Source organism: Mastigoproctus giganteus, chromosome 2 (genome assembly GCF_048544385.1).
Source record: "Mastigoproctus giganteus isolate SK-2022 chromosome 2, ASM4854438v1, whole genome shotgun sequence".
In the NCBI taxonomy this organism is placed as follows: Eukaryota; Metazoa; Arthropoda; class Arachnida; order Uropygi; family Thelyphonidae; genus Mastigoproctus; species Mastigoproctus giganteus.
The window spans coordinates 218,296,530-218,309,700 of NC_143576.1; the positions used below are offsets into that span (position 1 = coordinate 218,296,530).

Sequence of the window (13,171 nt, forward strand, 5' to 3'; positions counted from 1 at the left end):
TCTACGAAATCCCTTTATATAACTTCCGTATCAAGTTAAGTATTAATTATTTATTTTTACTAATTATTTATGTTACGTAACCTAAGTAATTATATGTATAGTTAAAAGGACAATTTAATTTACAATGAAGTTCAACAAGATCAATAGATTTTACTGATTATTTGACAATATTATGGGGTTTTTTTTTTTTTTTTTTTTTTTTTTTTTTTGGTAGTTGTTGGTGCATAGGCTTCTGTGGCCATAATGCGCCTCCCAAGGTTTTTGCAGTACTTTGATCCAAGCCCGAGGCGGGAATCGAACCCGCGACCTTTGGGTTGCCAGGCAAGCACTTTACCCACCCGGCTAGCCCGGTCAGCACAATATTATGTACTATACTATACTATATTAAGCTTATGCTATCTAGTTCAAGATATTTTGTATCGCGTAACAATGGTGGCAATTTACGAACGGTAAACACATGGATTTGATACCCTTACCGATACTAAGTAATACCTACAAAAATCTCTATCTAAGTTACTTTAAATTAAGTATCATAAATAGGAATATAAAGCTACTCTAGAAAATAAGTTAATATGCCAATTTAAGCTAATAAAACAGAAAATAAATCAGAAAAAACTTCTCTGTTCCAGGAGCGGCAAAAAGCTACATCGGCACAGGCTACCCTCGTTCTCAAACAATTGACACTCGCTCTCAACAGATTGACACTGACAGAACCCATATTGGCAATCATCGATCAGATGGAAGGTTTCAAGGTAGTTTAGGAGTTGACGGTTAATGGATTTCTCCATTAGTTAAAAAAAAAAAAAAAAAAAAAGAAGTGCAACAGGATGATAATTGGATGGGAGAGATTTGTCATCCTTTTTAGCAATTGGCTGGATAAGAGCAAATTTACAAACAGAAGAGAAAACAACAGTGGAATAAGAAATTATAGAAATATGACCAAGAAAGTGAGTAAGCTCATGAATACAGGTTTTGAGAACAAGTGGAGAAATACCATCATGACCTGGAGCTTTCTTGGCATCAAAATTGTTCAAAAATTTTCTGATATCCATGTGGTGGTAGATCACAGGACACGTTGAGTGGATAATATGGGTAATGGAAGGAGATGGTTTAGCACGATTGTAAATACGAGAGTTAGAAGAAAAGTAGGATGCAAGCAAGTCAGCTTTGTCTTTAGCTGAGGTGGCAATGGAAACATCAGGTTTTAAAGGATGGTGGGAGTACAGATTGGCAAAAGTTATAGCCAACAGCTTTGGAAAGAAACCATAATGCTCAACTACCGTCTCGACAAGAAGCAAGTTTTCTACTCTTAGCCTATTCAAAATTTAGTTTGGACTAATTAATGAGAGCTGTTCAATAAACAATAATCAGAATTTTTTTTTTTTTTTTTTTCACAAACATACCTTTATTAATCATCCATATTTTAATGGTCCTTTTCAAAGTGGTCCCCATTTGATGAAATGCACTTACTCTAACATTTCTAGCATTCTTAAAAAACACTGTGAAAGCCATTTTTTGAGATGTGTTTGAGAATCGTCTGTGATGCCTTTACAACTCCTTCTGACAACTGGAAATGTTTTCCTTCTTTAACTTTGGAAATAAAGAAACATTTCAAGGTGCAAGGTCAGGGCTGTAAGGATTATGAGGAACACATCTGATATTAATGCTGGCTATGTACTTGATGACAATGAGCAATGTGAGGTTTCGCATTGCCGTGGTGCAACGTCTACCCACCTGCATGCAGTTGTGGTCATTTGCAGCGAAATGATCCCACAAAGTAAGCAGCACAGTTCTGTAATAAGGTCCAGTAACAGTTGCATGATGTGCTATGACATGCTTGTAAACCATTCCTTGAATGTCAAAAAACAAAGAGAAGACCATAACCATTCCTGCAGAAGCCACAACTTTTTCTTTTTTCAGTGTTGGCGATGACATAGACTTCCAAACAGAGCTTTTTCACTTGCTCTCTGGGTCAAAATGATGAGGTTGTCTCATCTGCCATTATCACCTTGTGCAGAACCTCACCATCTTCAGTAACTATCCATTGCAGCGCCTTACAAATCCCTATGCAAATTTGATATTGCTCAGGTGCGGGTAGTCTTGGAACCCAGCATGCACAATCATGTGTCATATGCAAATAGTCATACCGTGTGTGCTTCCTCACCAATATTCTCAACATTTTTGCCAGTTGTCATATTGTTATACAAAAATCTTCTCTCAGGATTACAGAAACAGTGTTTATGGTTCCTGTGGTGACAACAGTGGTTGGATCCCCAGAACTACTGATTTTTGTGATTGAATAATGTTAAACATCTTTAAACATTATAAACAACCTGCGAGCTGTGCTACATGGAAGCGTAGATTCACCATAAGCCTTTTTTAACATTTCAGCATGTTTCCTTGAGACAGAAACAAAATCTAAGAGTAGCATACCATTCCCCATGTGTCACATCCATTGTTACATAGGCGAAACTTAACAGGCATAAACTTGACTGACGACCAAGGTCCCACCATGCACAAGGATCAACTGTGACATTGCTATGTGATGCAACTTGGTTTGGTCTTAAATTTCACAGCTCAGCTAGACATAGCAAGCAGTACAGTAGTCCATGAAAAATTATGAACATTCTTTATTGAACAGCCCTGTAACTGCTTTACGATTGTTGCAAACTTTGGTATACTATTCATGAAGTATTCAGTAGTAAAGCAAAGGTACATGTATTATGGTACAGGGAGACATGTATGAAGTAATGAAATTTTTGGATGTACCATACACACAACAAGATATACCCAGCTCCTTGACATAACATGATCTCAACAATGCTCCAGCATACACACTACTCAGAATCCTTCCAGTCACCATCTGGCAGAGTAGAGACAGTGAGATTATCCACTATGTTATCCAGATGCCTCCTAGAGAGTTACCAACAGGTTTGGTCTGGTGGACTATTTAGTGACCAGCTTGCGAACAGCATTTTAGAGCTGTATCCTTGAAATGCAAAGACTGGATCTTGCCAAGATGCCAATCATAACTCCAAAAGACATCAATCATATTGCATGATGAAAGAGATGGGAGTTGCTAGAGCTTTGCTCTGGAGACTAAACATGGGTTTCACCACTTCAAACCTCCAATAAGTAAAGTAGTAGTATTCCATCAGTTGACAAGAGTCATCTACCACCTAATACTGCCTGGTAACACAGAGGAGTGGCATTCCTGTGTGGTACAGACACCACACCTCAACCCCCTGGTCACACTGGTTCACACATGGGTAGTCACCTCCAGTATAACAGGTGCCACACTTCAGGACTTGCACATGGGGGTTATACCCAGGATTACTAACAGTCCCACCAACATGAAGGTAAAAGCAGAGGATTTGGTTGTTGCAGAATGACCAGACTTTGCCAAAATTTAGTCACCTGATTATCAGTTCCATCAGCATTTTAGACTCCCAGGTAGCAAGCACTAGCTTGTCATAACTGAGAGAATGTCTGTGACAAGCCTCAAGGACCAATTTTTCATTGAAGCACATTTATTTTCAACCAGTGAGGCTTCACCACATATACAAGACACTGAAACTACCTTAAAGAACTGGAAATCAGTTTCAAAGCAATTTAATGGCTTTGTAATTCAGAATGGGGCCCTAAAGTGTAGTATTGTTCACTTGGAATACACAAAACTACTTGAACAATTTTCTTTCTAAATCCTTGTGCTTTGCTTCCCTTCCTCATCGTTTTAGTTTCACTTTCTAAAGAGAGGGCGCTGACTCTCTTTAGAAAATACAGCTGCGAGTTACAGGCTCCGAAAAAAACGATAAGTGTTTGCTTTTTATTTACATAATTGTGATTTTATATTGTACTTAATACTTAGTCTTATAGTTCTAATTACGCTTGTTATTTTTATTTTAATTTATATAAACAGTTTTTGTAGATATACATAATACTTTATAAAACCGTTATCTCGTTCGAATCTTGCAGGCATTGTTTTTTGTATATAGTGATAGGGAATTCAAATTTTTAATTGAGGTAGCTAGGTAGCTCTAACGTATAATTATAGAAACATTAATACGCTTCACTGTTTCTATTAGATAGCGTAGTATTGACATTTAATTTAATTTAATTTATTGATCTTATTAATTTAAAATATCATGCCCCAAACTAGAGCAGCAAAGCAACGGGCACAAAGTGGCAGGAGTGCTGTGACGCGGGGGAGAACTGAGGGGGGCGATTCTCCAACGCATCACAGCCTAAAAAAATGTGCAACTTGTGAATTGTTTGCCGAAATATCTGGAACGGAACATGATATTGCCATGGGGGATGTCTTTGTGTGTGCGCGATGTAAGGAGCGTAAGGAAATCGGGCGACAACTCAGCGTTGTTATGGGCCTATATGAGAGTTTGAAGGACAGGGTGGATGCCCTTGAAAGATCTAAATTGAGGGGCCCATCAGGCTCTCAGCTGCCCACATCAACACCAGAGCTTGCACTTGGTCATCACGCAACATAGCGGCAACCCCCAAGGCAGATTGCACTGGTCCCAAAGGAACTAGTAGTTGTTGGTGACTCTATTGTCAGGGAAATGGGAAACATCCTTTGTAAAAAGGATAGGTGGAACAGGACCAGGGTATGTCTGCTAGGGGGCAAAGGTTGATGACGTTGTAGAGCAGATATCATCTTTTAGGGGCACAAAAGGTGAGATAGTTGTACACGTTGGCACTAATGATATTAAGAGTAGGAGACCGGCAGAATTACTTAAAAAGTACAGGTCACTAATGAAAAAAAGCCGTGAATTAGGGTTGAATTTGAAAGTGTCTGCAATTCTGCCTAGACACGATAGAAGGGAGTATATGATGAGAGCCTTGTCGATCAATTCGGCCCTGGAAAGATTGTGCAAGGCTCAAGGGATAGAATTTTTTTTCAGCCTGGACTGTACTTGTTAACAGGAGAGACTGCTTCTACAGGGATGGGATACACTTAAATAGAAAGGGTGCAAGAATATTTGCTGATGCTATCGAGGCAGTGTTAGGTCGGTCGGAAAACTGATAGCTTGGGGGGAGACAAGGACTAATACTTTAACAGTAGCCGTAGGCAGAGGTGAAGGTGATTCTTGCACAACTTCTATTAGAATAAGTAGCGACCTGGAGTGAGGGGTGTTGGGGGTTTCAAGGACGGATGGCAGTCATCGTGAAACAGGTGGGTATATGGGATGTGTTAGAGTAACTAAGAATAAGAATAGGTGCATGTATACTTGCATGTATACCAATGCTAGAAGTATAGTAAATAAATTTGATGAATTTGAAGTGTTGGTCAAGACATCAAAGGCAGATATTGTTGGGATATCAGAGACGTGGTGTCACACAGATATAAGGAATGCCGAACTGGAATTTGGGGAGTACAATGTGTACAGAAAGGATAGATAGGATAGGAAGGGATGAGGTGTTATGCTGTTAATAAAGAAAAACATAAAATCAAAAGAAGTGCATCCAGTTGATATAGATGAACAGTGCACTGTTGAGTCAGTTTGGTGTGACATAAGCACTGCGAAAGCAAAAATTAGAGTAGGAGTGTGTTATAGGCCTAATGATTTGAATGAGTACAATGAACAATTTTACAGAGAAATAGAGTGGGCTAGTAAATCGGAATGTCTTATAATGGGGGATTTTAACTTCCCAGATATTGACTGGAACTTGTGGGTTGGTCACTCACACACTAGTAAGACTTTTGTGGATTTATTGGAGGATTGTTTTCTGCAACAGCATGTTCGAGAGGCAACCAGAGAAAGTAATACTCTTGATCTGGTTATCAGCAGTGATCATTCATGTATTAGGAATTTGCAGATAAAAGAATCACTAGGTGGCAGTGATCACAATGTACTGACGTGGGATTTACTTAAAGATTTAATTACCAGCAGGGATAAAGGAAAGGGTTTTTGCTTCCGTAAAGGCGAGTACAGTGGTCTCCGACAGTTTTTTAAATTCTGTACAGTGGGATCAACTGACGATTTTACCAACAATAAATTCTAAGTGGGAAGCATTCAAGGAATTAATCGTGGAAGCTACTAAAAGTTTCATACCTATTAAGAAATATTGTTCAAGGTTTAGGCCTAAATGGTTGTCAAATGAACTAATGAGACTCGTAACAGAGAAGAAAAATGCATGGGATGCATATAAATTATCAAGCGACTCAGAAGCCTATGGCAGATATAAGTTAATCTGTAATCAGGTCACAAAGGAGGTTCGGCAGGCGAAGGCAGATTACGAGAAATCCTTGGCAAAAGATGCTAAGAAAAACAGCAAGGATTTCTTTACTTATATAAACTCTAAAAGGAAGGGGATGAATATGATTGGTCCACTTGACATCGATGGTTCGACTGTTGATGATCCTGCTCAGATAGCAAACAAACTGAATGAGTATTTTGCATCTACATTCACACGTGAGGAATTATTAAGGTTTGAAAATAGCAGAAGGTTATCAAATTGTAGCAAGATACTTAATGATTTTTTAATAACTGAGAGCAAAGTGGAAGAGAAATTGTTTAAGTTAAACGTAAGAAAAGCACCTGGGGTGGATGAGATCTATCCAGTTATATTAAAGGTGGCAAAGCAACTAAGCAAACCCTTAGCCATATTATGAGAGCATCCTTGGACTCAGGGGAGGTTCTCACAGACTGGAGATGTGCAAATGTATCCCCAATTCACAAAGGGGGATCGAAGGGTGACACGAGTAATTACAGACCAGTTAGTTTAACTTCTGTTTCGGGTAAAATAATGGAGTCGCTGGTTAAAGATGCACTGCAGGATCATCTAGACAAGACTGCAGCAATAATTCAGACACAGCATGGGTTTGTTAAGGGAAGTCTTGTCTCACAAATTTAATAGGATATTATGATGTGGTTACAAAGGAACTGGATGCAAAAAATAATTTTGATATCATATATTTGGATTTCAGGAAAGCTTTTGACACTGTTGCGCATGGAAGACTATTGTACAAATTGGAGCAGAATGGTATTAAGGGTAAGTTGCTACAATGGATAAAAGGATGGTTAAGTGCGAGAAGACAGAGGGTGGTAATCAATGGGTACTGCTCTTCTTGGACTAATGTTATTAGTGGAGTCCCACACGGTTCAGCGTTAGGTCCACTGTTGTTTTGTATATTTATCAATGATATTGATGAAGGTATATCAGGCTTAATGTCGAAGTTTGCAGATGATACAAAGGTTGGCAGGGTTGTTAATGACAGTAATGGCAGTGTGCTACTGCAACAGGATCTAGATAATTCGAGTAGATGGGCTAAGAAGTGGCAACTGAAGTTTAACCTTGACAAATGCAAAGTACTGCATACGGGTAGAAGTAACCCCAGAGAAACGTACCAACTGTGTGGTACTACACTTAAGGTGGTAGAAAATGAAAAATACCTGGGAGTAATTGTGCAGGCAGATATGAAGTTTTCTGAGCAATGCAGACAGGCTGCCAGGGCAGGTCATGGGTTTTGTCAATGATACATAGGAATTTTGATAGCAGGGAAAAGGAGGTGATTATCCCTCTGTATAAGGCAATGGTCAGGCCACGCCTTGCGTACAGGTCTGGAGGCCTCATTTTAGGAAGGATGTAGATTTACTTGAGCGTGTACAGAGAAGGGCAACAAGATTGGTGAGGGGAATGAAGTAATCCTCTTACCAAGAGAGGCTTAAGTTCTGCAAATTGCAGTGGCTGGAGACTAGGCACCTGCGCGGTGATCTGATTGAGGTATATAAGGCCTTGAATGGATTGAGCACGCTGAATTCTGATGGGATCCTTCCACTTGTTCAGATTACGAACCTAAGGGGGCATAAATTCAAATTAAGAAAAGACAGATGTAGAATAGATGCGCAGAAATTTGCCTTTAGCCAGCGGGTGGTTAATTGCTGGAACAAACTTCCATCCGTCGTTGTGGAAGTTGATAGGTTGAATAAATTTAAGGAGGAACTGGACAGGCATTTGGAGGGAATGGTGTGATTTTTTTTTTTTTTTTTTGGCTGATGCTGCATAAGCTCATACATTTGCTTTCTTGCATCACATGCCACTACTACTACTACTTTCTGCATGCTTTAAATAACTTCACAGTTTTTCAGAGGGATAGGAATAGCTAATAGTGGAATCTTGTACTCCTTAGCAATTTTGCCTTTTGTTTTCACTTGTTTGTCCATTTAAAGTGCTCTAATAATAACAACTATAAAACTCAGTGATAAAAGAAGTATATGGCTTTGAGTTTTAGAGTAATTGTACTTCCTTTTCGATACCATGGCTATCCACGTTACTGAAGAGATTCACCAGCAGCATATATTGTGGACTATTTAGCAAACAGTGCTTTAACTGACTGAACAGCAACTTGTAGCATAAGTTACAAGTTGCTGTTCAGAAGTACATGAATTTTCCATGATTTCACCTCTATACAGCAGTATTTTTATCCATGGTTAAGGAAATGGATAACAAATGTAAAATAAAATTTAAAGGTGATACATACTGTGTAACAATACTATATAGTAGCAAATTTTTGTTATAGCTCCTTCAATTTCATTATAATGATATCCAAACATAGTCAGGCCTGTCAGATAGATTCTATAAAAATACTCAACAGACAAAAGGAATGGTGGGCATAAAAAAAAAGTGCCCAAATCCCTTCCATTGGGCACAATGTTTTGTGCCCAATGGAAGGGATTACATTATAATAAGAAATAGTAATCTAAAATATAATAAAACTAAACTGAACCTTTATTCAAAACAATAATGTAAAATTTACGGTATAGTTTAGGGCTAAAGCCTCAGGTTATAAATAGTTTAACTAATGTACAAGTTAGTGCATTTGTATCATTTCTGTACATAGCCAACTACATAAGTAGTTACAAATTGGCATCACTGAGTACATCTCATATTGTGAATACCTTCACAATGAGTTGCCATGATATTGCACTACCTCGAATAAGTTAAGCTTCACCACAGGAAAAGACTATTATTACTTATTCTCAGCAGATACCATACGGCACCGCTTTAGAGCTTATTGGCTCCTCATCAGTGGGTGGGCAGGTACCCTCGTGTTGCAATGATGAAAACCCAGTTGCAAAGTATAAATCCACAATATTAGAGTTGCCTGATGGTGTGGAGTAATTTAGATTATGGTATAGTTTAGGGCTAAAGCCTCAGGTTATGTAAATAGTTTAACTAATGTACAAGTTAATGCATTTGCATCATTTCTGTACATAGCCAACTGCATAAGTAGTTACAAATTGGCATCATTAAGTATATCTCACATTGTGAATACCATCACAAGTTGCCATGAGATATGCTTAATGATGCCAATTTGTAACTACTTATGTAGTTGACTATGTACAGAAATGATGCAAATGTACTGATGAGGAGTCAATAAGCTCTGAAACAGTGTCGTCTGGGTGATGGTATCCGCTGAGAATAAGTAACAATAGTCTTCTCCTATGGTGAAGCGTTACTTATTTGAGGTAGTGAAATATCATGGCAACTCATTGTGAAGGTATTCACAATATGAGATATACTTAATGATGCCATTTTGTAACTACTCATGTAGTTGGCTATGTACAGAAATGATGCAAATGCACTTACATTAATGTAAAAGTTATATTTTGGATTTGATTTCACAACTTTTATCTTTAGAGAAGATAAAAGTTGTGAACCTATCACAGTCAAACAATGAAATGTATAATAAAAAAACAAAAAGCACTTCATAGAGACAACACAATCTATAACATTTACCGATTTATGGAAATTAATATTTTATTGTAACAAGTGAAACTTCATTTTCTTTTAATGAGACAATTGATACTTTATTATTCTCATACAGAGAGAGAGAGAGAGAGATAAATAATATAAAGATTAAAGCATATGATTCTTCCTACTAGGCAAAAATGTTACAAAATTTATAAAAATACTGGATAGACACAAGGAAGGAAGGGCAGGCATAAAAAAAAAAAGTGCAAAAAATTGTGCCAGATTACAGAGCTATTTCCAAATCACAGGACCAAATTCAGACCTCAAACTTCATTTGTTTGTACACATTTTGAAAAATTGTACACATTTTGAATTACTCATACTAAAAGGCATATATACAACTCCTATATAATTATTCAGGAAATGGTAACAACTTTTAAATACACTGCATTTAGAAATAATCCAATATTGAATTAACATGGATATACTGTTATTCACTGCCAGTAACAGTTCTTTCCTGCTTCTAACAAACACTTTTTAACCTTATCAACAACCTCATTATCAATATAAATTTTCAACAACAAGTGCCATTTTTTAAACTCCAAAAATGACATCATCCTAGTAAAATTTGTGACATTCTCTGGCCTTAAGACTTGGGAAAGTATTGTTATTGAAACAGTATCTTTCTCTTCTATCTCTTTGTGGAATATTAAAACTTTCTTTAAATGTTTCTTCTGAACCTGTTGGTCCTTTTTGACATAATATCCACTAATATAACATGGCTCTTTACAATTTACATCACTAGCAGGAATGATAAATCTTACAACTGCACTGAGAGTTTCATATTTTCCTTATTATATTTTTATAGTACATTAAAATTTTTTCCAGATCCTAGTACAGTAAAATTTCCTTATACACAGTTATGAGAGGAAAGCAGAAAGAATAATCCAAACCTCAGATAATGGAAAACAGTACATTAAAATTACCATAACTGATAAAACAATATTTTAATTTATAAATATGAAAACTATTTCATGAAGCCAATGCAATTATATTGAATCTCCAAATGCAAAAGTTTTCTTATGTTGTTAAAAAATTATGTTTATTTCAATATATTAAAATAAACATAATTAACTGAAGAAAAAAAAACAACCAAATATTTCAAGTAAATCACATTTTGAATTGAGTGAAACTATTAAAATCTATCAACTAAGTTTTCTTTTGAAGGCTCTGCATTACACTTAAATATACATGTGTGCATGCACACACAAACTTAACATTAAGATTAATTAATTATTAATTAATTGGTAAAGTTAACATTGTAATTTTAATGGTTAATGCTAAAATACAAATAACTGATATTTATAGAGCATATACATAAACCTGAAGAAATGTACCTGAAGGAATGTGGCATTGATATAGTCAGATCCATCAGTTCCAGGCTTAGGAGTAATATGGACCCGATAGGATTCTATAGGTATGAGGTTTAAGGAGCGATTTTTGCCTTTATTACATGGCTTCAGCGCAGATACCACATTGAAGTCACGTGCCTTGAATGAGGTCAGCAGCTAAAGAAAAAAAACCATACACTGGTGAGAAAAAAAATGCTGCATTTTTTTAATATGAAAGTTCAGCAAATGCAATATATTTTTCAAATTTTTTAATGATATAAAGTAATTGATGTGCTATTAACACATCAGAAAGCGAAAGAATTTCTTTTTCTGGTCACTGAATACTACAATCACTCTAAAATTAAAATATCGCACTATTCTACAAAAACAAACAAAACAAATGTGTGTGTGTGTGTGTGTGTGTGTGTGTGTGTGTGTGTGTGTGTGTGTGTGTGTGTGTGTGTGTGTGTGTGTGTGTGTGTGAGAGAGAGAGAGAGAGAGAGGAAAAGATTTTTCATTAAAATCTTTTTCCTGGTCATTAATACTACAACAATGATATATGTTTTAAAATAAGTATTGCAAAAGCATATCGCATAATAATTAACACGGATATACTTGTCCTTGAGGTTGTCACAGACATTCTCTCCGATATGCCAGATGAGCTGTACTTGCAACCTGCTGGGAGTCTAAAATTCTGATGGAACTGATATTTGGGTGACATTCAAGTCAAGTGGACCCAATTTCGGAGAAGTGTGGACAGTCTGTGACAGCCAAATCCTCTGCTTGCATCTTCATGATAGTGGGACTGTTAGTAATCCTGGGTATAACCTCCATGCTCAAGCACACCCTGGTGTGAACCAACGCAAGCAGGGGTCGAGGTGTGCCGCCCCTAAGTGTTACTAGGCAATACTAGGTGGTAGATGACTATCATCAACTGGAGCAATACCACCACTTTGCTTATTGGAGGCTTGAAGTGGTGGAACCCATGTTTAGTCTCCAGATCTTCCATCACGCAGTATGACTAATGACTTTTGAGGTCATGATAAAAATCATGGCGAGATCCAATCTTCCTTACATTTCGAGGGTACAGCTCTAAAATGATGTTCACAGGCCGGCCACTAGTTAGTACATATGACCGAATCTATTGGTAACTTTTGAGGAGGCTTCTGGATCAGCTAGCGTATAATCTTGCTACCTCTACTCTGCCAGATAGTGACTGGAGGGAATCCAAGTAGTGTGTATGCGTGGGGCATTGTTGAAGCCATGTTATGTCAAGAATCTGGGTATATTCTTACCACATGTACACCATATCCAAAAATTTCATTACTTCATATAGCATATCTTCCCCCCACCCCAATTTTTCTTCCTGTTTGTTTGTTATTTGGTTTTTAGGAGCATTAGCAACTAAGGCCATATTTCTCCAGGATATGCGGTGGTCATTTCCTGACCTTTCCACATCCTCCATATTTGGTGGTGATGGGCTCGAACCTCGGTCTAATCAAGAAGCGTGTGCTACGCACTACTGCTCCTTCCCACCTGGCTACGGAGGCGCCTATTTTTCTTACTATTGAATACACCATGAATTGTCAGAGTAAGTTTAATTGCGAAAAGATCTAAACCTCCCAAACACTTCCTAGTTCATTGCACAAATATGCGTGGAATCAATTCTAATCTCAATGATGTCCATTTCCACTTGCAGTCTGCCAAACCCCATGTAGCTTTTCCGACGGAATCTCAGTTATCGGTTGATTCAACTACTGCTCATCTCAGTTGCATAAATTATTCATATGATTATTTCGCTTCTCAAAGGTAGTACTTGTGCATATGTCTGTTCCGATATTCCCTGTCAGAGACTTGGTAATTTGGAATTTCCTGTTTTCGATCTTCTCTGGCTTAAAATCTCTCTACCTTATTGTGTCAAATTCATCTGTTGTCTCTACCGCTCTCCCAACTCCACTAATCATTTGGAGCACTTTGACTTCCTCTCTTTGCAACTTGACTTTCTCCAGTCCAATTTTCCTAACAGTGAGGTAATTTTCCTTGGTGATTTTAATGTTCACAACTTCATC

The 13,171-nt window shown here is 37.4% G+C and overlaps 1 protein-coding gene across 1 annotated transcript in view; it reads right to left on the bottom strand.

Moving 5' to 3' along the window:
- Positions 1-13,171, bottom strand: part of LOC150090130 (putative receptor-type tyrosine-protein phosphatase mosPTP-1) — a 529,269-nt gene that overhangs the window by 31,594 nt on the left and 484,504 nt on the right. Inside the window, exon 21 of the mRNA XM_090390174.1 lies at positions 11,109-11,279. Within this exon, the coding sequence (XP_090246300.1) occupies positions 11,109-11,279 (171 nt within the window). The remainder of the gene's footprint in view (positions 1-11,108; positions 11,280-13,171) is intronic.